The sequence below is a fragment of the Thalia democratica genome, chromosome 9, assembly GCF_965202585.1.
Source record: "Thalia democratica chromosome 9, ktThaDemo2.hap1.1, whole genome shotgun sequence".
Classification (NCBI taxonomy): Eukaryota; Metazoa; Chordata; class Thaliacea; order Salpida; family Salpidae; genus Thalia; species Thalia democratica.
In genome coordinates, this window is record NC_139173.1 from 19,638,693 (window position 1) to 19,664,041 (window position 25,349).

A 25,349-nucleotide genomic window follows, 5' to 3' on the forward strand; every position below is an offset into this window, starting at 1 on the left:
CACTTTTTTTAGTACTCAGCATAATTACTATAGCATGAGTATGGAAAAAATATAGCGATTGTAAATTATGTTTTAAAAAAACTAGTTCTTCAAGTGCTAAATCTTGACGTATTAAGGTAAACAAAGTACAATTTTTAAAACAGCTACATCTAATGTATCTTCATTTATAAAGGCTTTAAAAAGATGTCAAAGCACTAAAAATTACTAATGATTAGTTCTAGCAAGCACAGCATATTTGCAATATTTTTATGATAATTTCTCAAAAAGCAAAATAATTACTCTAAATGAGACTTAGAGTTAAAAACAATCAATCGTTTATCCAGAACTTAGCACTCTTTATTTTTGCAGTTGTGGCAATTCGCTGGCAAGTATAATTCTGACTACTTTCTTTTTACTATGTCATAAAAAGCAACCAGTTGCTAATATTTTCAAAAACAACATTTTTGCTCCAGCTTCATTTCAAAAATTATTCAATGAAATATTGATGCCTACTCAATAGCTAAAAAAATCACAGCAACTATTTTAAACTTTAGATTAAGTAGTTTTGCCGCCAACAACGTGTTACTCGTTTTAATTAGTAGCGAATAGAAAGTATCGCTTCCTAAAGAAATGAAAATTATTCTTTTATAAACTCCACAGGACACATGAAGTATGGTCTATTGTTTAACATTCTTTTAATTAAAGTTTTCCAATAAAAATCCATCATTTGTAATAAGTATTGAGTTGATTTTTTCTTTATTTTATCAACTTAAATTTCCAAGTTTTTAACTAATAAATTTCATCCATTCAAACAAAAACATAGAAAACTACATTTGGAATTATAATTATTTTTTAGAACATGTTCCGTAAAAAAATCTAAAAACAGTTTTGGTACGGTATAGTAACATCCTACCCAGACCGTGAAACCTTTAAATCAAAAAAAAAATATAACATTGTAAAGGGAAAGAGCATGAATACAATCTAGCTAGATTCAAGAAACTTTAACATAATGTTAGTTAAGAATTTGTCAAATTAGAAATCTGTAGTCTGTACTCTATTATCATTATAGAAACAAAAACATTTTAGTGAGCTAAAGTTATTTCAGTTGAAAACTGAAACATTACATAATTTTTGATAGTAAAAACTGTTGGTAGAACTAAATTCTAAGTTATTTTAAACAGAAAACTCTTTAATAATAAAATACTTTCATACTTATATAATTTATTGAACGAAAAAAAAAGACGATCAAAATATTAGTCCACGAAGAACCTTTCGGTTATCGCGTTGCACACCACGAATACCTTTTAATGTCTTATCCAGGACAGTTTAAGAAAGTTTTTGTTTTTTTCGAATTGTATACGACATAGGTTTATTTATAAAAACTACGTAGACATACTGTTAAGAAACTACATCCGATGGAATACTACTAAGTTTTTAGTTTTTTTAGGGTTTAATAGATTTTCATATAAAATATTTTTAATAAAAAGAAACTCTTTTTTAGTTAAATGTTAATATGGAGATGATGTTTCAAAATCAAAACAAAACTTTAATATGGACATAACGAGGAAATTGAAAACTTTAGTAACTTTAATAGTTGTAAAAATCTTATTTGGGTAATACCAAAAACTAAAACTACTGCAGTCAATACTAATAGTTATAGTAAGCAATAGTTTACTGATTTTATTTAGAAAAGTAATTATTCACAAAAATATTACCTAATGTGCTGATAAATACTTTGAAAATCTGTATGACTAAGTTTTTAATTATTTTCCACATTGTTTTTAGACTTATTGAACTTTAAAAAAAAACTAAGTTGTTAAATTATAATATTTTTAAAATGTTTATTGACTGACAAAAAGCACTACTCAAAATAATTGGTCCTAGGACCTAGTGTACAAAAAACCTTTTGGTTACAGAGTTGAACCCCACCTGGTTACAGTTTATCATCTTGACAAGGGCTTGTATAAAATTGATTGATCTTGTAGAAAGGGCAGCAAGAACAATGTTAATAAACATAATCATAAAAATCAAAATCTAGTGGAGAAGATGTTGGATGCCTATGGTTTCCATGGTTAATGTTAGCATAAATTGGTTTAAAAAAATGCTTACCTTTATTTTTATTTTAGAATTGAAAAAAAAAGTATTAATTTTTAAAAATATATATTGTCTTTTAAGTTATTATTATCACTGTTTTAAGACTGCTGAAATAAAACTGCTAAATTTTTTTTTTAAATATATGGTGTGAAGCTCTGTGACCAAAAGATCTTTCTCCACACCAATCCATTTATCACAGTTGTGAGCATTCACTTTTTTATTTTTTTTATTATGAAGCAGTTAGAGTGCAGTTATCGATAAAAACCTTATGTTTTGAAAATTTATCGCGCACATGGTTTTAAAAAATTGTATATTGTACTAGTGAAGACCTCTTTGTTATGTTTTTAACGTTCAAGTCAAACTTATTCAGTATTTATGAGTTTAAAAAAGATTCATTATAGCTAAGAACCTTAGTGATGTAATATTGATTGTTGAACACCAAAAAAAAACTGCTAAAATTATTTGGTTTTAGGCCTTGTCTATGTAAACACCTTTCAGTTATTGAGTTGTACACCACTTTGATACAGTATAACATCTTGTCCAGGACAAGTTTTTCAATTTTTCTAAAGTTATTGCACAAATACTTTTGAAAGTTTGTATACGTAGCACCATTATGGCACTATTTATAAAAACTTCTAGTTGATCCTTAAAAATAACTTGTGAATTTGTACAAATTTAAAAATTTTATTATGGTAACATAACTAGTGTAACTACTGGAATTTGAAATTAAAAAACGATAACCTAACAGTCTATTATAATTCATAAAAGAAAATAAATATTATATGTTCTGTGCACTGAAGCTTTCCTAAATATAAGGTTCTGGTTTTCAATCAGAAATGTCCTCTAAAAACAGGTGTATATAATCTTAGCAAAACTATGAACTTTACTTCGGTTCTAATCATTTTACTTTTATAGGTAATTGTACCTATCAAAACTTCTTTAATATTACTTGATATTGTTATTTTTGTCGTATATAGAATAGGTAAGCTTATTTATTCTATTTATAAAAAAACTTTTGTTGTTCTGTGATGTAAGGGTCTTAATGACTCCATTGAAATCTGTAACAGTTGAATGTTAAAAGATTGAAGTTTGTTAGTCAACACATATACAAAAAAGTATTTTGAAAAACTCACTATAACTTTTATATGTTTGTCTATTTTAGTTTAAAAATATTTGCTAAGTAAATAAAAATGTCTAACTTCTTTTTAAACTTTACTATACTGTAAAGAGCCTATATTGTAAGCAGTTTAAAACTACCACAAATATTTGTTTAAAGTAATAACCAAATTATTACTTTTTATTACAAAAAAATAATAAGCTGATAAGACATTGCTTGTTACAAAAATAGTTTAGTTTTTTAAAATCAACAAAAAAAATTTATTGAGTTTTTATATTATAGATACTATCGTTATGAAAAGAACTTTTAATATTAACACACATGGTTATTAGTACAAATATAAGTCAAACATACAGAAAAAAAAGTTGAGAAATAATTCGAAAAAAGTTTAAATTTATCAGCTTTAAATTAATTTTTTTAGCATAATTTTAAAACGAAGTACTAAATGGATAGCAATGAAAAACTTGGTAAGTATGTTTGTTATAAAAATGTATATATATTTACACTGAAGTTAAGCTAGTAATAATATTGATTTTTATTAGTAATGGTTTAGAGCTAAAAATAAAAAAGGAATTAAACTACCTTTTTATACTTATAATACGCTAATAATTTTTTGTAGATTATTTTTTTTCCTTCATTTTTTAAATGCAAATAAGAATTTTTTTTTAAATATCCCAGATTCTTTTTCTGACTTGAATGTATTCAATGAAAAGTTTTACAGTCCAGGAGGTGAATATTACATTAAAAGAGGACAAGAATATGGTAAGTTTATTTTCCAAACAAGCTGAATTTCTCATAAAATTGTAAACAGATTATTTTTAATATTTTTATAATTATTGAGTATTAATAGGGTAAAAAAGTAGTTTGCAATCATAACTGTTATTTAATTTATAATGAAGTTTTCAAAATGATAAACAGTTAAGGGCATGGGGGGGGGGGGGGGGGGTAAACACCCTTTTTTGGTTTTTGATCTTATTTTATAAAGTGTTTACTAAGCTACAAGATGCTTTTTACAGATTTTAAAAGTTCAAAATAATTTTTCAGATATAGCCGGTCAAAGTCGAAGGCAACAATAGGATCCTTATGGGAGACGCGAACTAAAACAGCAAATAACTAGAAATCACTAAAAATCTATCTCCTCCTACGTTTTTTGAGATAACTACCTCAAATTTTCAGGAAATGTTTCTTGCAATATTTAGAATAAGATATTATGTCGGAACAGAATTTAGAAAAATTAAAAAATAGAAATTTTATAATAAAAAAGCTAAAAAAAAACTGTTTTTTTGTTTATTTTTTATATAATTTTTTGTTTTTTAAGTTTTTTAAATTCTGTTCCGACATAAAATTTTATTCTAAATATTGCAAGAAACATTTCCTGAAAATTTGAGGTAGTTATCTAAAAAAACGTAGGAGAAGATAGATTTTTAGTGAAATAGTCTATTTTTGCTGTTTTAGTTTGCGCTTCCCAAAAGAAACCTATTGTTGCCTCCGACTTTGACTGGCTATATCTTAAAAACTATTTTGATTTTATTAAATCTGTAAAAAGCATTTTGTAGCTTAGTAAAAACTATATAAAATAAGATCAAAAACCAAAAAAGGGTGTTTACCCCCCATATGCCCTTAATTGATTTGTTTTACAAAAAATTGCATAAGCTCTTATAAGATTTTAGTTAACTTAAAGAGTTTATTTATTTGATTAAAAAGTGTATTAAGGTAGTGTTGGTTAAAAGATTATTTTATCAACATGTTAAAAGTAATAATTTTGAAAACCGTAAACTAATTAAACTATGTTCAAAACTAAAAGTCCAAATTATTAAGGATACTTCTTAAATATTTAGAATTTTAGGTTGTTAAATTTAAGTAAATTCATATATACTGTTATAAATGTACTATTGGACTTTCTAACTTTGAGCCCTGGTTTCTTAAAAACAATATTAAAATTTTTGTTGGTTTTATAGAAAAAAAAAAATATTTTCCAAATAAAATAAATTTTAGAGAGAAAAATTACATTCACTTGGTTATAAATTAGAGGAAAAAATTGTTATATGTACTATTTTTGTATACAAGCTAATATTAATGTTATTTTGTTGTCACACTGTAAATTTTGTTGCAACTTTCAATACAACTGACATGACATTGCTGCCAAGGTAGATGAAAGCTAAGTTGTAATTGTCTGTTCATTTATGTTTAGAAATTTTAATTATAGAAGTTTAAGTATTAATAGGTAAACCACACATGTCAGTAGTTAGTTTAGTTTGATTTAAAATTAAATTTTTGTTCTACACCATGTTTTTAATTTTGGAAACTCAGGAAGCATTACTTTATAATGTATTTAAAACATTAAGTCAGACTTAGTTTACTTTCTTGAAATTATAGTTTAATATTATTCAGATTCTAATGATGATAATTACAAGTGGAAATCTATTTATTGCATGTCTAAAGAGCATAAGTGGTTTACTATAAAACAATGGAATATAGAATTTAAAACGTCTAAACATTCTAGTAAAAAAGATGAAATTTACAAAGCTTTAAAAGAGGTAAACTATTTAAGTATTATAAATTATTGTTTATAAAAAGTTTTAAATTAATTAAACTCGATACTTTTTTTATTTGAGCATGTTTGATAAGTTTTACTTTAATTTTAGTTTTTAATATAACACACTTAGTTAGTATCAACAATCTTATTTATAAAAGGGTCAAAATACTTTTTTCTTTTTCAGACTATCAAGGAGTTAACCTTTTTGAATCACAGTAATCTATTCAGTTATTTGGGTTACAATATTTGCAAAGAAAAAAATCTTACTGTTTCCATACTGACAGATTCTTTTATGAATAGTAAGTAAAAATTAATGTTTTATCAGTTGAAAACTTTTTCTCAAGAAATAAGTTTAAACAAAGTTCAATTTTTTGTTTTCTAATTTAACTTTGTAAAGTAATTACATGGTTGCTTCACACTCCAGCTAGTTTTTTTACGGGCTATTTGAAAACTTTAGGCTTGTTTGACATTTTTTACATAACTCAGGCTAGTTTTGATAATTTTTCGATCAAATTCTAGTTTTAGTAAATTTAAATAAACTTTTTTCTTCTAGATGTTACTAGATGATCCTTGCACTATAATTATGATTTAAAAGAACTTAAGCTTGATTAACTGTGTTTTTTTTTAGTTTTTAAGTCTGTTTATTTAGTTTTTTTATTTTAGTTTTTTGTTAAACTCAGGCTGTCTTTTTCCTTCAAAGAATGGCGGCTCTGAAGTAATTAAAAGTAGTACCAAAGTAGTATTTCTAAAATATAGTTTAACTATAAAGATAAATTGTTAGTTTAGTGAATAAATTAATTTTCATTTAGCCACAAAGTTTAAAAACTAACATATGAAAAAACCGATTGGTTGTTTTTATTTGAATAGGTTTAGAAAATAACAAAAAAGAATAATTTGTGGCTAAATTTTTTAAAACATTTTTTAGACCTGTCAAAATTTTAACTAATTAGGTCACAAAGTACTACCTACTCAGTCAATCATATATTAAAAAAGTTGACAATGAGAACAGCTTCAGTTTTCGGTTTTTAAAGTAATTAATATTTTTATACATTAATAAAGTTAATAACACATAAAAAAGTTGTTCATATTTTATCAGAAAACTAAAATTGAGTTTACCTTTATTATGTCCAGGGTTGCCACTCTTAAAGTCAAAAAACTGTTCTGAGTCACCAAAACTTTCCTGAGTGACCTTAAACTGTTCTGAGTCATCCCAAGTTTTTCAAGTCTTTTCTAAAGTTTTTTTTCTTTACTTTTCAAAACTAATAAGAATCAAGTTTGAAAACAGAATTGGTTATGAATTAACAAAATATCGAAACTGAACCAACTAAACACCATTAAAAATATAGAAAAAAATTGTTCTAAGGTTATTAAAATACCTAAAATTATCCTGAGTTTTTTATATAAAAAAAACAAACTTATTCTGAGTCTGCCTGAGTTTTTTGATAATATTAAAGTATCCAGACTTATCCTGAGTATCCTTAGTGTGTGGCAGCCCTGTGTGTTAATAATATAAGTAAATTATGTTGTTTGTTCTCTTTTTAATTTTTTGTAAGTATAGTTTTTATCATTGTATCCAGGTTAATAAATGTTGTGATTTACATTAAAAGAAGCTAAAATTTGGCTTGAGTTAGTTTTACTATAACACTTTTTTAACACTGTTTTTAACACTGTTTTATTTCAATTTTTTGTGATGCAAAAATAATTTTAGTTGTTACGATATTTGGTTAGTAAAGATTGCTTTTGGAGAAATTGTTAAAGTTTTATAAAAATTTAAACAGCTTTAATCTGTAAAATTGAATAATCATTTTTTAATTACTTTATTGTTAAATTTTTATTATAATGGATTTACTGAAATTGTGCAAGATATATTTTCATCTTTTTGATTTGAGTGAAATTGCCTATAATTTTTAGATAAAACTATAAATAAAAATACATGTAAGTTTTATTATATTTTAAGCAGGTTAAATGTATTGGTATAATTTATTGATTTTTTATTAAACTAAATAATATTACTAAAATTTATCAAGAAATAGTTTTAACTTTGTTTTTACAATTGTATATATAGGAAGTGTAATTTAAAAAATATATACCTAATTAATCACTTTTAGTTATGGCTCGTTTTAAATTCTAATTAAAATAAATATGTTTTTACCATTTGTTATCATTATACCACATAACAAATAAGTTTTATTTATTAGTTGTAATTGTTTTCAGATGGTTTTTATTAGTACTATTTTAACTTTTTAAAAGGTTAAAAACCTCTCTCTTAACAACAGTTAAAAAACTTTGATAAGCTAAAGGTCTTTAGGTAATTTGTTTCGTAAAACATTATGTGAATTATTTAAAATTTCAAGTAGTTAACTATTATATTTCTATTGAAATTTTTTTTTTCTCAATTATTGAGTTAAAATTAATTTAATATATTACTGTAAAATAAAACTGTACAGAACTATTTTGCTCTATACCAAGTAAAGACTGATATAAATATTTTTGATAACTGTGTAATTTATTATTGTTTTTGAAGATTATTTGTTTGTATCACATATTTTTTAGCATTTTTTGTAAAAAATACTATATAGAGAATTAAACTGCAGTTAAAAAAATATATGTGAACTTTATAGAAAGCTTATTTAACTCTACTTTAATCTTACGTGACATTCATAGCAGTATGAACCATAAATGAATATGTATGTTCCTAAAATGACAACAAACTAAGATTAATTTTCGTTACAAATTGTATATTACAGCTTTACAATTTTAAAGTTGTTATATTTCTCCTTTAATATTTGATTTTAAACCAATATTTAAAAGCATTTATACATTTTAAACAAGAGAAAACCAAGTTGATTTTTTTTGTTTTATATGTTCTACTAGCTAGTTACTTCCATCTTTGTATAACAGGTGTAACACTGGAAGACAACGTTGTTTATGGAGAAAAACCGCCATACAGTCTGTTAAGAAAGTATACTGAAAAAATGACAAGCGGGTTGTCTTATTTGCATGTTAACAAGCACTACCATGGTAGTTTCCACGTGAGTAACTTGACATTTATCACCAAAGAGGCTAACCTTTAAAAATGTTAAGAAATATTTTCTATATTATTTTTGCTTACTGATTTTATATTGTTTATTTTTGATTTTTAATAAAAAAAGTTGTTTTTAGTTATATATCTTTGAGAAAACAAGTTTTTCTTCTTAAACTGCTGTTAAAACTTCATTTTAATGAAACAACTTTTGATCTAATTCTATAAACCATTTTTTATCATAAAGTACAAACGTACATTGTACGCAGTAATGAGCATAAAATTTATTTTACTCTGCTCAGCAATTTTTTAAACAGTTGAAAAAAAATAGGTGTAAGATAAAAAACTGCTTTTAAAACCTAACTATTTGTAGTTCTAAGATAACCTTATTACGTTTCTTTAAACAACAATAAGATAAGTTTCAGGAGAAAAAGGTATAGACTAAATTGTTTACTAAGCAGTTTTTTAATCATAATTTACTGTACTGAGCTTTGAATTATTTTCTTAATCTTGTTGGTCTACAATCTACATAAAGAAGTATGAAAGTATGAAAATTAATTACACATATATTTATGTAAACTAAAACTACTGTTGTGATTATTTATTTGGTTTTTAGTTAACATATTACAAGATAACACTTGTATAGACTTCATTGAAATCTATAAGAAAACGTTACAGTGTAATTTGTATTCAAAAGTCTGAAACAAACTAAAAATAAATTAACTTTCTGAATTTTTAACCCGTACAGTTTTTCTTCCTTTATGGTTTATTTATACACATGTTTAAAGTAACGATTTTAAATAAAACAAAGTTTTGTTATAATAGTACCTAAATAAACTTTTTTTATTTAACTTCGCATATGAGTTTTACTGAACAGTAAAAAAACGGATTTAAGATATAAAACTGCTTGTACAACCTAATTTTCTATCTATGTAGATATTTCTTTTACTGTCATTTAATTTATTAAACATTGTTGTTAGTATTAAGGATTGTCTAAATTTTTAATTAACTTTAAAAACATTCATCAATCTTATTTTAAACTTTTTCAACATAGCTTGATTGATTAGTTTATTTTTTAACTATACTGAAGCCCAATTATCAGTTGAAAATTTAGCCTAAGTTCGCAATAAAAAACTTGGTAATGTCATTAAGATAGCTTGTCTAGTTACTCTAAATCACACAAACTGTTGTAAGCTAAACCAGAAATCCTCAATTTAGTGTTTTCAATTCATTCTTAAAAGGGTGCTTTGCATTTTTTATTTGATAATTTAATATACTATGTAGATTTTTACTGTTGTTGTTTGATGCAATTTCAATTAAAAAAGTTTAAGAAAATTCCAAGCTGTAGGGAGTTTAAGCCATAGGGGGATGTCAAACTCTTTTTTTTATAAAAATTAACATTAAACTTTTTATAATACTTAAAGTTATATACAATGAGATAATTTTCACAAAATGAAAAAAGTTTTAGTTTTTGAGATACAGTCAATTTAGGAAAAAGTTCTTGATACAAACGTATGAAGAAGAATCCTTTCATTTATGATTTTCTCAGAATTAGAAAAAAAATTCTCCTTTATTTTCTAATTAATTAACATCAAGTTATTAAGTAATGTTTTTATAATAGAGGATAGGTTTTTGAAAAATTAAAAAATATAACATTTAAAAATATTCTAGCCAAAAAAAATATTAGAATTGTTATTTATTAAAAAAAAAAATTTCTAAAAATTTAAAAATAGTCTACAACAGAACTGCTTACCATTAAGTTAAGATTAAACTGAGAAAGTTAGAACTATTGTTTAAAACTTTAGGAGAAGATAGATGTTTAATGATATGAATTTTTTTTGCCTTTTAACCTTGGTCCATCCATATGAAACCCATTGAACTATCTGACTTTGTACCTGCATACCTCAAAAACTTATTTTAGTTTTACAAAACATCTAAAAATTAAATTTAAACTTCTAAGTTTCAATTAAGTCTTTACTATTAAGAATTTAATGTTCTAGTTATTAAATTGAATTTGATTAAATGTAAATTTAATGTTTTGGATTTAGTATGTAAGACAAAGCCATATAACTAAAATATCATTGTGAAAATAACGTAAAACTAATAAAGAGATCAATTAGAAAGAGGATCAAATAAAAAGTTTCAGCTTCAGTTGTTAAATGGTTTGCATGTAAATACAAACTGAGTTATGACTTTTAAGGAGAAATGCACGAATAAAAGTGTTTACGTAGTCCAACTACTGGCGGCGCTTAATAAAATTAGATCTTGGGGTGCGCCGATTTTATTTTTTGCAGCTTGGTGTACACAGAATTTGACAAGCTTGACGACCACTGCAATAAACTACGAGAACTTTGAAACTATCTAGTATAAGATTACTTTACAATGATATCTTTTTATTTACTAGCTGAAGTTTATTACTAATTAATTTTAAGCATATTTTACTCATTTTTAAAATACTTATAAAGGTTTTATTACTAAGCCTATATTTAATTTTTTGAATAGCTACGTTCAGTCAGAGTTTTTGGATTGGAAGGATTAAAAATTTGTGACTACGAACTCACTACACGGTGAGAATTAATTTGCATTCGATTAAAAACATTTTGAGCAACTTAATTAAAATTTAAAACAAAAAAAAAAGTTAAATATACGTAAAAAACATTACAATATTTTAATTTACTATCAGTTATATCTTTACTTAATTAACTATTACTTAATTTCTACTTTATTAACTAATTATGATGTATTTAATTTACTTAAATATTTAAAAGTTGTTTGCTTTATTTTTTTTAATATCAAGGTTAGTGTAGATACAAAAAATAAGTGGTTTGTACTTAAATGCGCACAGAAAGTATTCAGTTAGCTTTTTAAAAACTTTAAACATAACTGAAGTTTAAAAAATTTTAGTAGATTTAATTTTTTTTTGTATTGTTTTCAATATGTTACTTGGTGGTAAAATAGTTTTTTTTGGTATTTAAAGCATAAATAGTAGATAAAAACTTTTTTTACATTATAGTCTTTTGAACACTGAGAATTATATTCAAAATGAAAGCAACGGTATTTCTTGTAAAAGTTTTGAAGAGTACGAACAAAAAGACATTACTGATTTAGTAAGTGAAACTATTAATAATGATGGTACGAAGCTCTTTGTAAATCTGTATATAACGTAATAAAGCTAAAATGTTTTTATATTCAAACAAGCAAAGCATGTAATAAATAAACGTAAACTTTATTAGACTGACGACGTTTCGCTACCCATCAACTATGAATAGCTCTACAGAGCATACTTTATAAATTGTATGACTTTGTAGGGCCATTAGTTGTTGGCAGTTGTAACGTTGTTAGTCTTATGAAATATTGTGCGTTTAAAATCAATTGTTTTTTTTCTTTATTTATTACAACTTAAATGTAAAATTTTTCAAATACTCTTACAAATATAAATATTTTTTGATACACAACACGTTGTAGTACTATAAGTTATAGCAGTACAAGTAGTAGTGGTATTAAAAATATATTAAACAAGTTCTGAATTTTTGTTTAAGTTTTTATTACTCTAAAAATTATACTTTTTTAAACAACAAATTACTTTAACTTTGCATAATTAGGGACTGGCCGTACTGTCTTTAAGCAAAATGAAGATGATAAGCGGTGTTCCGAAAAGTCTGAAACAATATCAACTGTCGCCAGAGTTGGTTAACTTTCTCGAGTTGTGTTTTTATCCTGGCGAGCAAAACAACAATTCAGAAATTAGTATGGCAACCCTCAGTGATCATGACTTTATCACTGTAAGTTTTATAAACTAAATCATCAAATCAGTTGGTACAACTTATTATAATATAGTTCAATATATAGTACAATAAATAGATATTGTAGTTTTCAAGGTTTTTATTACGCTGGAGCTAATGCTTAAAGAGTATTAGACTTAATTAGCATAAAATGCGTTTAGTATTTAAGAATATCATCTATTTTTTATTTTTTCAATTTTTTTAATGTTTTTTTTGCAACAAAGTAATCACTTTAAATTAATTTTTTAAATTAAAGAAGTCTTTACCTTATTCTTTGATCCTTGTAAATAATTAAAAGAATTATTATAAAAACAATAAAGCGAAAGTCAGGGAAAACCATCAAGTTTTGTTTTCGCTGGCACCTAAAATGACATACATGATAAACTTTAACTAAAAATTCGAACAGTGTGAGCGTTTTATCACACAAACTTTGTTTCAAGGGCGGGGTTTTTTTCCACTCCACCGAGGATTCCAGCCAGGGAGGGCAGAAGCAGGACAGGTCGGCTTCGAGGGGCGGCCAGAACAAGCGGTCGCCCGTCATGCGCGCGAGAAAGACGGTGCGCAAGTGCAAGCACAAGAGGTACGTGTCCGGCTCGTCCCAGGTGCAGGAGGAAGGCAGTGGGGAAATTCCCAGACTCGAAACTGACTACGAGCAGTTAGAAACTTTGGGGAGGGGATCGTTTGGTGACGTCACAAAGGTTATTAGAACTTTTAATCATCAAAATTAAAGTTTTATACGTGTACTAGCAGAAAGTTCAAAATTTTAAAACAAACTAAACAATACACCATTTAGCAAACCTCTACTTTGTAAAGTTAGGTTAACATTTTTAACCTAAGCTTTACTAAAACTTTCGGTAATCAACACAAATCTTACCATATTTGATTAGTTAAAACTTTTGCACGAAAACAAGATTGAGTTCGAAATGACTTTTAAACTAATAATTGTTTGAAATAGTACACACTGTACAGTTAGTTGATAGCTGTTATGTGAAACACAGGTGCGAGCCAAGCTAGATGGTAACGAGTACGCGTTGAAGAGAATAAGACTCGGTAACACAATGGCAGGCTTGAACAAGCAGATGAACAGAGAAGTTCGCTTGCTCTCCGGCCTCAATCACGAATACGTTGTTAGGTGAAAGTTTCTTCTTGTAGTTAACTAATTTATTTCAGCGCTGTTCTTTTAAGCTTTTAAAAGTTATCCGCAATACTTTATCGGTTTAATTTGTTAATTATGGGAAGTAGTACAAAACTTGTTTTATAATTTAAATAAGGTAGACTGTATGTTAAAACATAGTTACAAATATAAATAAAACTTTTTTTTTCTGCTTTTTAAAGCTTTAACTGAAAAAATAAATCATATAGTTTTTTTTTGTTTTCTTCTCAATTTTATTAATTGATTATGCAATCAAAAGTAATTTTAAAAAATAATCTCAGGTACTACAACTCATGGGTAGAAAGTTGTGAGTCTAAAGACAAAAGCCCACCAGACACTTCTTTGTCTTCTATGAACAGCATTGAAAACAGCTTCGGCGCTCCTAAACCTAAATTTGAAAGTTAGTTTTGAAAAACATTTGTCAAAATATTACATTTTGTAATCTCTTATAAATCTCTTATAGTTTATAAAAAAACTTTCATATTTGCTTAAAACTTTTTATAGACAATCTGAGACTAGATATGATGGGAGCTATACATGAAAATTTAGATGAATCGTAAGTTTAATATAAATTTTAAAAATAATGAAAAATTAAAAAATAACTCAAGCATAAAAAAACACTCTCCATTAAAACTTTCTAAATTTACGCTAATTTATATGCTTAATTAAAAACCAAAGAAATAAAGTTTTTGATAATAAATTTATTTTATGTTTTATTTAATAAAAACTGAGTTAATAAGCAATTTTAAGGAAATATGTATGTTTTTATTGAAAAAATAATAGTGTCCATGACAAAGAGTGTCTTATAAAGTTTTTTCGATAAAATCATTGCGTTTTTCAACTCGCCAGTAATGTTTCAGAAGTGATTCGAGCGAAGACAGCGACGAAGATCCGGCTCTCATCTTCAAGCACGACGGATCAACGAGGATCCAGTATCCGGCGAACCCGTGGGGCAGCGGCGACGTTTCTCCTCGGAGCTCCGCCTCCTCCTCCTCCGACGACGACCACTTCTTCAAGTGCCTCTACATTCAGGTTGTTGAAAAGTCGTTGTTGTAACATGTTTGAAGATGAACACTTTGAACAGTTTTCCGTCGATATACAAGAACGCATTTCTGCAACAGCTTGTGTGTGGACCAGTTGTCGGCCCGCGACGTTGTTTTAAGCCGAAAACATACTTGTTTAATTTAAGTTTTTAGCTTTTTATTACATATATATATAGTTTAAAATGTACAAAAAAAAAGAGTTTTTATTTTGAGCTGCGTCCACTTTTATTAATCAAAAGTACTTAAGTACTATTTTTCATCAGATGGAATATTGCGAAAAAAGCACGTTGAGATCCTGCATCGACGAGGGTGGTCTCAAATCGAATCCTAGCAGGATGTGGAGATACTTTAGGTTTATTTTAATTAAATTGTGTTTAACTTTATTATTGTACGATAAATATTTTTTTTTTCAAAGCATATATTTTGCTGATAAAATCACTACTAAACATGTAATATCCTAATTAAACTTTTCTCATTAAACTCTTTGGCTTTAAGTTTTGTTCTAAGCATCTAGTCAATTAGTTCTTTAAGATTCAAGTATAATTAGTTTCAACATGTTTTAGTTTAGATGAAGCAAACTTATTTTTAACCGTTTAACTTTAAACTAAGGGTTTTCTGAAAAAAACTATCAATTGTTCTTACAAAAAAAAGTTAACTGTTATTGGATTGAAAAAATATTAATTTGCTATTGCAACAATCTTGTTAGTTAGTTTGTAATCTTGTTTATCTGTTTTAGTTTATACTAAAAGTAATACTTATTATTGTGAAATGATAAAGATATATTTACATTCATATGTTTGTAATGTAAGACTTACAAAATTTACAATTTTATAGGGAAATATTAGAAGGACTAACTTACATCCACAACAACAAAGTTATCCATAGAGACTTGAAACCACAAAACATATTCATATCGAGGGACGACCACGTTAAAATTGGTGATTTTGGTCTCGCTGCCGTAGCCAGGACTGTACGACAAGTACGTTTTTATTCTTTTTATTTTTTCAAGCTTTCAATTTTATACCAGGATCCAGCCTGTACACAATAACTTTAACCATAAAAACAACATCTATTTTTTTCTAGTTCTATTTCTATTTTAGATTTAAGTTGAGCTGAATTAAAAAGTTAAGCCTTTATTGCTAACATGAAACAGTTTTTTCAGCTTTTAAAGTGTATTTTTTCAATCCTTTAGAAAATAAAACTAAGAAATAATTGTGAAGTAAACTTTTTAACAACTTTTTTAAAACGCAGGTGTCAATTTCGAAAGACACGTCGACGGTGGCCAAGCAGCCGGAAGAAGACAAAGAAGAACATTACTCTTCGGTTTGCCAGCAGCTTTACAGTAACTATGTGGTGGGCACTTCAATGTACATCGCCCCGGAAATCAAGCAGGGGCCGATGACAACCAAGAAAAAATACAGGTGACATAAAAAATAGTTACATAATTAGGATGAGTCGTTAAGCTTTTGAATTAATATAAACTTGTGAAACTCTATCTAGATCGTATTGAAATCAATGGATAAATGTTATATGAAAACCTTTTATACATTTCTTAATATAGATAAGTTTAAGAGTTTACTAGAAGTAATTTTTGTTAGTATTTTATTCTTTTACTTCTATCTATTTTTATAACTTGTATTTTGCTGTGAAATATGTCGTAAAAACCAAATGAATGTTTCATTTTATTTCTTTTTTATTTATGTAGTTTTATTTAAACTTGAAGAAAAACTTTAATTGATATTTATAATATTATCTGAAATATACAGCGTTGCCATAATTAATAAAAATTAATTTTGGAATTTTAATTAAAAAAACTTGAATTTGAGAAATTTTGAAAATAACCTGGATAACAGTTCTTATACGTTAAGTAATGAAATTTCGATTAGATAAGAAAAATCTATTATATAGAAACAAAATAATTATATATATATATATTTTTAAACACATTTAAAATAGCGTTACATTGTATTTTGCAACTTTTTATACTATTTAAGATAATTTTTTTTAACTTAAGTTTAATTTTATACTAAAAATGAACCTAAAAAGCTGTTCTTTAAAAACCTGTAAAAATATTCAAAAAATCTTTGGCAACCGTGTATATAATAAAAATCTTAAAGATATTTTTAAAAGGCTGATTTTACTGTTTTATAACTAATTTAAAAATTAAAGGGTGTTTTATGGAAAAAAGGCTGATATGTACAGCGTTGGAATAATATTTTTTGAAATGGTTTATGAAAATTTTACAACTTCATATGTCCAACATAAACAAAAACTAATTGCTGATCTTCACAAGGTATACTTTGTTTTTCAATTACACAATTTTATTTAACAAATTTTTGATGTTATAGATTTTTAAAATTTCACTTTCAAATTTTACAAATGTGTTTTAGCTTAAAAAAGTTATTACGTAAAATGTTGAAGAAAATTTATGTAGTTTTTATGTTTAAGTAAATTAATTAGTTAAAAAAAATTTAGAAAGAAGTCTTACTGCCAGATGACATTGGATCGAACGAGGGACAAATAATAAAATGGTGCTTGTGCCACGACCCCACTAAAAGACCACTTGCACTTGAACTTTTTAAGGTACTGTTTTATTATATAAAAATATTGTTAGAACACATTTAAAATGATCTTTTTTATGGATTTGTGTTCATTAATAGTTTACGTTTGTTTTGTAGTTTTCTCTATATAATATTTTGGTATGTATTGGAGAAACACATGTTTTTATGAAATATACTTTTAATAAAATACAAAAACTAAGATTAACTAACTGGTTAATTAAGTTTGGCAATTAAGCTTTTATTGTCAGTTGATGACTTTAACACATTTTACTTCGTTTATTTTTACGCATAACAATAGCCTGTTGATTAAAATTTAATTAAATATATATGAAGGGGACAAAAAAATGTTTTTTATTTGTTCTCATAAAGCATAATCAGTTGATACTATTTAAGTTCTAACTGAATAATAATAGCTACAAAAATTAAAGTACATTATTTTAGTAAGTTAATCTTTTTAGAAGAAGTTAAGGAAAAATAAATTAGCAACTTATAACTCATACTAAATAAAATGTTATTATAAATTTATAATATTTTATTAGTTTTTTTGATTACAATTTCAGAGCAAGCTTGTTCCTCCGGAAGAAATTGAAAACCAGGTAATAACCAAAGGAGTTCACGAGTTGCTACAAAAACCCGCAAAATCAACCGAGTATGAAGCGGTTGTTCAGGAATATTTCAATCAAGAACAAGAAATTTTCTCATCAGCTTTGTATGACATTGATACTAACAAAGTTTGTCTATTGTTGTGTAATGCCGGTATTGTTAACATAAATAGCTTATTTCAACTATTGTATTTTAAACAGCTATTAAGCTAATTCAAAATTAAGATTTTATCTAACAGCGAATAATACTTTTAAAAATTGGTCGTAATATTCATGAAAATATATTTTATACTTTATTTAGATCATATCTGTTTATTTAATATTTTTTATTAATTTTTATTGTATAATGTATTTAATAATACTTTTATAACTTAGTTGTAGTTTCGAAAAGTCAGTAATAAAATATTCTGTTAGTTATATGTATCGAATTCGTGAAGTGTGTTTATAACTACAAAATAAAGTTTAAAAGTTTGTTATAAAATTTAGGTAACATTTTGTTTATTTTATTTTAGAATTTGTTTACGATGAGCAGCCATCTTCAAAAGGAACGGATTTGCAACAAGTTGGCGAAGATAGCTCGGAACTATTCAGCAGTCGAAGTGCGAACTCTTCCGCTAGTGCCGAGGAAAGACGTGGTATTGTCCAGTGTGAAAAATGAGTCGAATGAATATTTCCTCACCAAAAGCGGCCAAGTTGTAGCGCTGGCGCCCAATTTAAGGGTAAAAAAGTACTAGCTAAGAATTATATTTCTAGTAATAAGTTTTGTTAGACTAATGATATTTATATATATATTTATTTATAATAAAAATCACTTTACTGAACATAGAAGTTATGCAAAAAAACAAAAACAGTATGACGTAATATTGTACATTACAAAAATTCAGTACAAAAATCGATCTTCCATCTAACTAATCAAACAACTAAAATTTTCAAAAACAACAGTTAAATGACTATAAAATACTTCAAAATTTATTGTATTTTAAGAGGAGCTAGTAGACAATATTACGTCATACTGTTTTTTTTTTGCATAACTATGCATCTATGTTCAGTAAAGTGCTTTTTATTTTAAATTGAACTGGCTGATGATTAAAGCTTTATGAAACATTAAAGCTTTATGAAACATATTTACCAGTATTTTAAAAATCGTATTTTTCCAATAAATTATTTAAAAGCCCTTCAAGTGGGCTCTGTAGAAGGTGTTCAAGTTTGAATAATAACCTTTTTTTATATATGAAGGTTTATTTCAAGATGTAAAACTTGAAGAACTCGAGTTTCGAGCTTATGCACTCATCAAAAAAGCCCTTAGGTGGGCTCCGTGTGATAAATTTAATTTATTAAGTTAATCAAATTTTTTCTATATATATATATATATTAAAAAGGTTTATCTAAAGATGCAAAACTCAAAGGACTCGAGTTTCGTGACTATTCACTCATCAGCTTCAAAACTAGTTTAAAATTAAGCACAAAACAAAATCACTAATGAAAGTTAAAAAATTTTTGCACAAATAGATTATGACGTAATTTTGAAACTATCAAAAATCATGCAAACCGGCTTGTGCAAAAATTAATTTACCAATCGACAATAAACTAAAAAAAATTCAAATAACCTCAGTGAGTGACTATATATTAGGACAGATAATTGAAAGAGATAAAGATAAAATTAAGATGCAAATTGAAATTTAGGTTATTTTAAGATGAAATTAAAACTTGTTAAACTTTAAAAGCGACTTTTTTATATGTCTACAAGACGATACAAACTTGCTTCTTTTGTTTAGGCATCTCTTGTATTTAAGTGCATATACAACGGCTGATTTTTCTTTGAGACACAGCCTACATATTGGGCTATTGCCGTCGGCTATAGGCTGTGCTCTTTTTCTAACTTCCCAGGATATTTTGAAGTCAATGCCGCTTATTCAGAAGTAGGTCTTTATCTTCTGCTGCAATTACTGCTCTTTCTGTATTGCAAGTTGGGCAAATTCTACTTACTCCGTTGGATGCATGTTTGATCTTTGAAACAATACTCCACTCCATGTTTGGCCTTTTACCGTACCTGTGAAAAAAGCTCCAGACATCATCCGATAAACGCGTGCTTTGTTTTTTATTTATATTTTAAAAAGTATGTTTATGGTTAGCATATCTATCCTTGAAACTACCTGCTGTACTTCCGATATAAATTTTATCTGGGTCCTTACTTTCAACTTTAACTTTATAAATTACATTTTTAATTAAACAATTACCTTTTAATGGGCAGTTAGTTATCGTTGTTTTATAATTTTGTGTTTTTATCCCAAACTTTGTTTTTAAACCATAAAGTTCATTTATAGTTACTACCTACATAAACACTATACATAATTATACATGTTTTTTCTGCTTTTTTCTAATGTGTGTTAATATTTTATAGACTCCGTAGATCTGTTCTTAAATTTATTTGAGAGCAGTGAAACGCCGTTAGTTGAAATAAAGTTTTAGCACAAGAACATCTGTGGTATATATTCCGATAAGCTTAGCTTATCAGGATCTCCAGGATTTAACGCCTTTTAACATTACATCTTATATATATATATATATATATATATATATATATATATATATCATATTTATATTTATAGCTTTGGTTATATATATAAATATATATATATAGACTTGGTTGTTGGTACTTAAGTTAACAATGTAAATTTTCCAAAGCATTAAACTTAGATACATTACAACCTTTTGAACAACTTTTAAAAGTATGAATTAAAAGCTAAGGTATGGTATTAATTTTTAATTACTTTTATCACAAGTTACTTGTAAAATCTTATTTTTATACTTTGAAAATAGTTTGGGACAATAAAACTTTTACAAAAAAAATTATAACCTAAGTTACAACTGAAGCAACTAATATCGAACTGAAAACCTTACGAACCCATCTCGTTCTGCTTAAATAGTTTCTTAAAAGGTTCTCTCTAGGCAAAGCAGCTGTCAGCATAAAAACTTTAAAAGGGAATTTTAGTTTTTTGTTGCTTACGTAGAAATCTTTAATCAGATTCGATTTGCAAGACACGTGAAGATGAACGACATACGAGAAATGGTCCGCTACGAAATTGATGACGTGTACCACAGCCACATGGTTAAGAGGACCAGGCCCCGACAGGCTCTCCGGTTCACCCTCGATATCGTTGCCCCTGACAACCACCTCGGGTTTGTAATATTATTGCGCTAATTTCAAATCAATTTTAGATGTTTTATGCTTATACACATAATATTTGTTTCAACACAGTAAATAAAATTGTAAATTTAAAAATGGTTAAAATTTTTCTTAAATTACGTTATTACTTGTTTTATATCATTTAAAAAGTAGCTATTTTAACAGTTAAATTGATCAGTAAATTTTACTTTATTGAAGCCCTAGTTGTATTTAAAAAAATAATTTAACTCCTTAACTTTAGAAAAAATATATATGTATTGATTTCAATATTGAGTTTTTAGTTTTTGTTGTCATTTAAATGTTCAAACAGACACTTTGACGAACTGCAGGTCATCTCGTTCGCCGATGACGTCATCAGCAGCTACGATAAGCTGCGAGGATATGACGTCACAATAAACAACATGCAGCTGGTGAAGAGCGTTGCTAGGGAGTGTGGATGCCAGAGGATTGATGAGGATCGCGTCGTTTCGATCCTCTGCTCCATGGATCGCCAATTTGACAAGCGTCTTGTCAGTTTTCTTACATTTATTCATACTTTTTGTCTTCTTTAACCTTAAATACCTTAAGTAGAACTTTGAGTTCTTATTTTTTGTTTAAGAAACTTTTTGTTAATATTTACATGCCACATCAAGTAAAGGTTTAGGTAAATAAAATTAGCCTACTTAATTTAAATTTTTGAACATTTTTTTTGAAGTTAATTACAACATTACAACTCAAGTCCAAAACAAGTTACTTATCAAATCTAGTACGATTATATTGTTGCTGTTCAAAACTTACACCAGTTCGCGGATAAAATAAACGATGAATGTAATAAAATCAAACCTCTTAAAAAAACCTTCTTATTTTGTTCAGTTCATCGAGTGCCTTTCGAAGAAGACGCGGCTGAGCTCCAACCAGATATCGGACCTCGCCCACGTGATGTCGCAGCGGAGCGTGACGGGCAACACGAGCAGCTTGTACAAGTGCATACGCCAAGTGCTGCAGAGAGACTGCTTCGAAATAAACGAGGCGCTGCAACTGCTGCAGCAAACGGTGAGGAGTCTGAAGGAGGCGGGAATTTCGGTGGGCGTCGACCCCAGCTTCGTCCTGCAGCAGCACCAGCATTTCGACGGCATCATTTTCAAGGTTCGTTTGAGTTTTGATTTGAGTCAATCGGTTTTTACAGTCATAATCTACTTGTTGTTCTTAAGAGTTTTATCAAATACTTTATGAAGAACAAAACTAGTTGTGTTCCCCTGCAATGAGTTTATTGCAAGAATCTAATTTTATTTCAAATATTATAAATAAATAAAGTTAGTTTTAATACTAGGTATTACTCTGTTTACTAAAGTGTATTTATTTTATAACAAGGTTTTGATACTCATTTTTATACCAGCCCATATGAAGAGGGTAAATTTTTTGATGGTTTGTTTTATACTTTCAGGTGTCGAAAGACATTCTGAAGAAAGACGTCGTAACAAACGACGTGCTGGCGGTGGGAGGGAGGTACACCAAACTGATGCGGCATTTCAGCTACATGAGTCAGAGCAAAGTTGATCAGGAAGTCGTGGGAATCAGCTTCTCCATTGACAGGGTTTGTGTGTTTGTTGCTTTTGATGCATCAGCTTGTTCAGAATCAAAACTAAATTTTTGTTTACTTTGTTGGGTAGTTTAATTTAACAAATGAACTTAATTTAACAATATGAGCTATAAAAACAAGAGTTTGTTTTCTAATACTTTGTTTCGACTAAACATTTGGATTTTTTCAGATAATTGTCTTACATATGTATTGCTTGTTTTATCTTAGACTTAACATAAAATATTTTACTATTTATAGTTTTTTTTTTCATTTCAAGCCAAGTTTCAACTTAGTATTGTTTAATAGTTGTCCAGAAACTCTTTTTACCGAGTAAAAAATCTTAAGAATTAAAAACAACGGTTTAAAAAAAGTGATTATAAAAGATTATTATGCAAATGCTTATTTTTTATGCAAAACCATATTTTATTGTGTTAACACACCATCACGTAAAAACAATAAGATTTCCTGTACTTCTATAATACTTATAATTATATTATAGAAAACTATAAACATTTAAAACACCAACATAAAAAATAATTTTTTTTCCAGATACTAGCTGCAGTTAAAGATGAAGAGGGTAAGGAAGAAGATGTGATGAGCAACTTGGACGTGCTCATCTCAACACTCACCACTCCCACTTCTTACAAGGAGCACCTCAAGCTAGCTCGCTTGTTACGTCACAATAACATCTGTTGCGACGTTGCCTACTGCTGCGATGTGGTGGTGAGTGGTTGTTTGTTGTTTATTAAAAAACAGTTTTTTTATACAAAAATCGACTTAATGATTTATGCAATTATTTTCACAAAATATAGTAGAAGTCGGGCTTTAAACATTCAGATTTGAGACAGCTTTATTATACTTTTTTTTTAATTTTATCAATAACTTTGTTTCCGATAGAAAATAAGCATTCTTTGTAATAATAAGTTTTTATTTTCCAACAGTTTTTGCTAAAACATATTTGTTCATTTTCACTACAAAATTAAAGTATTGAATTTTTTCATTTCATCTTAATTTTTCAGAAAAAATGTAGAGATGAAAAAATTCCGTGTGCTGCAATTATAAACTTGAAGAAGAGTGACGAAATTCACTTGTTATTCTATCCTAGTTATTCAAACTCGATAAAAGTGAAAATGTCAGAAGTTTGTGAGGTTGTGCGGAACAAACTTAATATCACAGAAAATTTCAACAAGTTGGTTTGCCTATTAGTGTAATTTTCTTTTTTAATAGAATGAATTTTTAAATACTATTGAAACAAAAATACGAATAACATTGTTGTTGAAATTTTTAAAGTTTTTAGAAGTTCAGTGAAGCTTTTTACAAAAGTTTTTGAAGCATAAATTATTAAAAAATCAAAACTCAGTTTGGGTTTATTAATTAAAAAAATTATTAAACAGAGATTTTGATCCGTTGGGATGCAGTTTAAGTTCAATATCCACCAAAGATCTGCCAACAGAAGAAAGTCCTGTGAAAAACTCCCAGGGTGCAGATGTTGAGAAGTCAAATTTTCAAGTTGTCGTCGTTTCGGAGGAGAAGCTGTCTGTGAAAAGGAGGAAATCAATTGTCAATTCGGTGCTTTCCCGACTTCGAAAGCTACCGATGACAGCTCACCTCAAAGAAGATGCAACTCTCTGTTGTATAGCGGTTTGTTATGACGCAATAATGCTTGTATGAAATATGTATAACGTACAACTTTATACAATATTTAAATAAATTTAAAAAAATATTCGAAAAAAAGTATGTATTGAAAAAAAATATTTAAGTATATTTTTATTGGTTACTTAAAACCTATGTCTATTTGTTTACTGTTTTAAAATTCAACATAATACTTTTCACAGTTGGTTAACCAGAAACTTTATTTTTACAGGTAGACAATATGGAAGGGTTGTTGATGCGAAAGTTCGTGATAGATTTAAACTTGGAACAAAGTGAGGAAGATTGGATAAAAATAACTAACAGCTCGCTAAAAAATTTGGGTGAAAATAGAAAGAAAGTTGCTTCTTTACTTGCTAAGAGGCTCATTGAGACTAGATTCAAAAATACGTAAGTTTTATTGTGGCTTTATTAGTACTGTTTCATTTGTTTACTAATACGTAATAATTTAGTATGATATTTCTAATTTGTTTTACTGAAAAAGTACATTTATAATTAAAAAATTTTTTTTTGTTTTAACAGATATTCAAGTTACCAAATCTTTTTACCTAATTTCTTTATTGTAAGAATATTTTTACAGTTTTCTACAACAATATTTTTCCTATTTATAAATGATAATGTTTCTTACTAATCCAACAGGTACGATTTCATTGTCCTACACAGCTACATCGACAAAAAGTTCCACAAATTTGTTTGAAATTTACTTTTGTTGAATTTTACTAAACTTTAGGAAATTTAAGTTTCAATATTTTTAAACAACAAAGTGTTTGTTTGATAGACTTCTCTACAATTTTTCAATAGATTTACAATTATACTTGTACCTATTACTATTTACACTGCTTAGTTTTCCCATACATTCTTTAAGATGTTATACATCCTATAATGTTTTTTATGAAAGAATGTTAAGTTTTGTACTATTATTGCCATTATCTTTAAGATTCACCTTATCATATTAAAAGTACTAGAATTTATACTATTTTGTTTTAAAAAAATTATAAAAAGTGTTTTTTTATAAGAAAAAGTTATTTTATCTAAAAAAGCTTCTTTTAAAAGTAATATGATATT

The 25,349-nt window shown here is 27.1% G+C and overlaps 1 protein-coding gene across 1 annotated transcript; it reads left to right on the forward strand.

The window, feature by feature from the left end:
• Positions 1-3,609: 3,609 nt before the first annotated feature.
• Positions 3,610-25,349, forward strand: LOC145843993 (eIF-2-alpha kinase GCN2-like). Its single transcript, XM_082951297.1, has 29 exons — positions 3,610-3,657; positions 3,869-3,952; positions 5,582-5,727; positions 5,911-6,025; positions 8,628-8,758; positions 11,251-11,315; positions 11,762-11,855; positions 12,351-12,530; positions 12,971-13,228; positions 13,529-13,662; positions 13,965-14,083; positions 14,188-14,239; positions 14,544-14,715; positions 14,990-15,078; positions 15,561-15,705; positions 15,978-16,147; positions 16,896-17,019; positions 17,202-17,309; positions 17,848-18,018; positions 18,402-18,608; positions 20,915-21,069; positions 21,387-21,585; positions 21,929-22,201; positions 22,500-22,649; positions 23,184-23,357; positions 23,654-23,823; positions 24,029-24,275; positions 24,499-24,674; positions 24,924-25,349. Exons 1-29 carry the CDS (start codon positions 3,636-3,638, stop codon positions 24,979-24,981), a joined length of 4,188 nt encoding a protein of 1,395 aa, XP_082807423.1. The 5' UTR covers positions 3,610-3,635; the 3' UTR covers positions 24,982-25,349.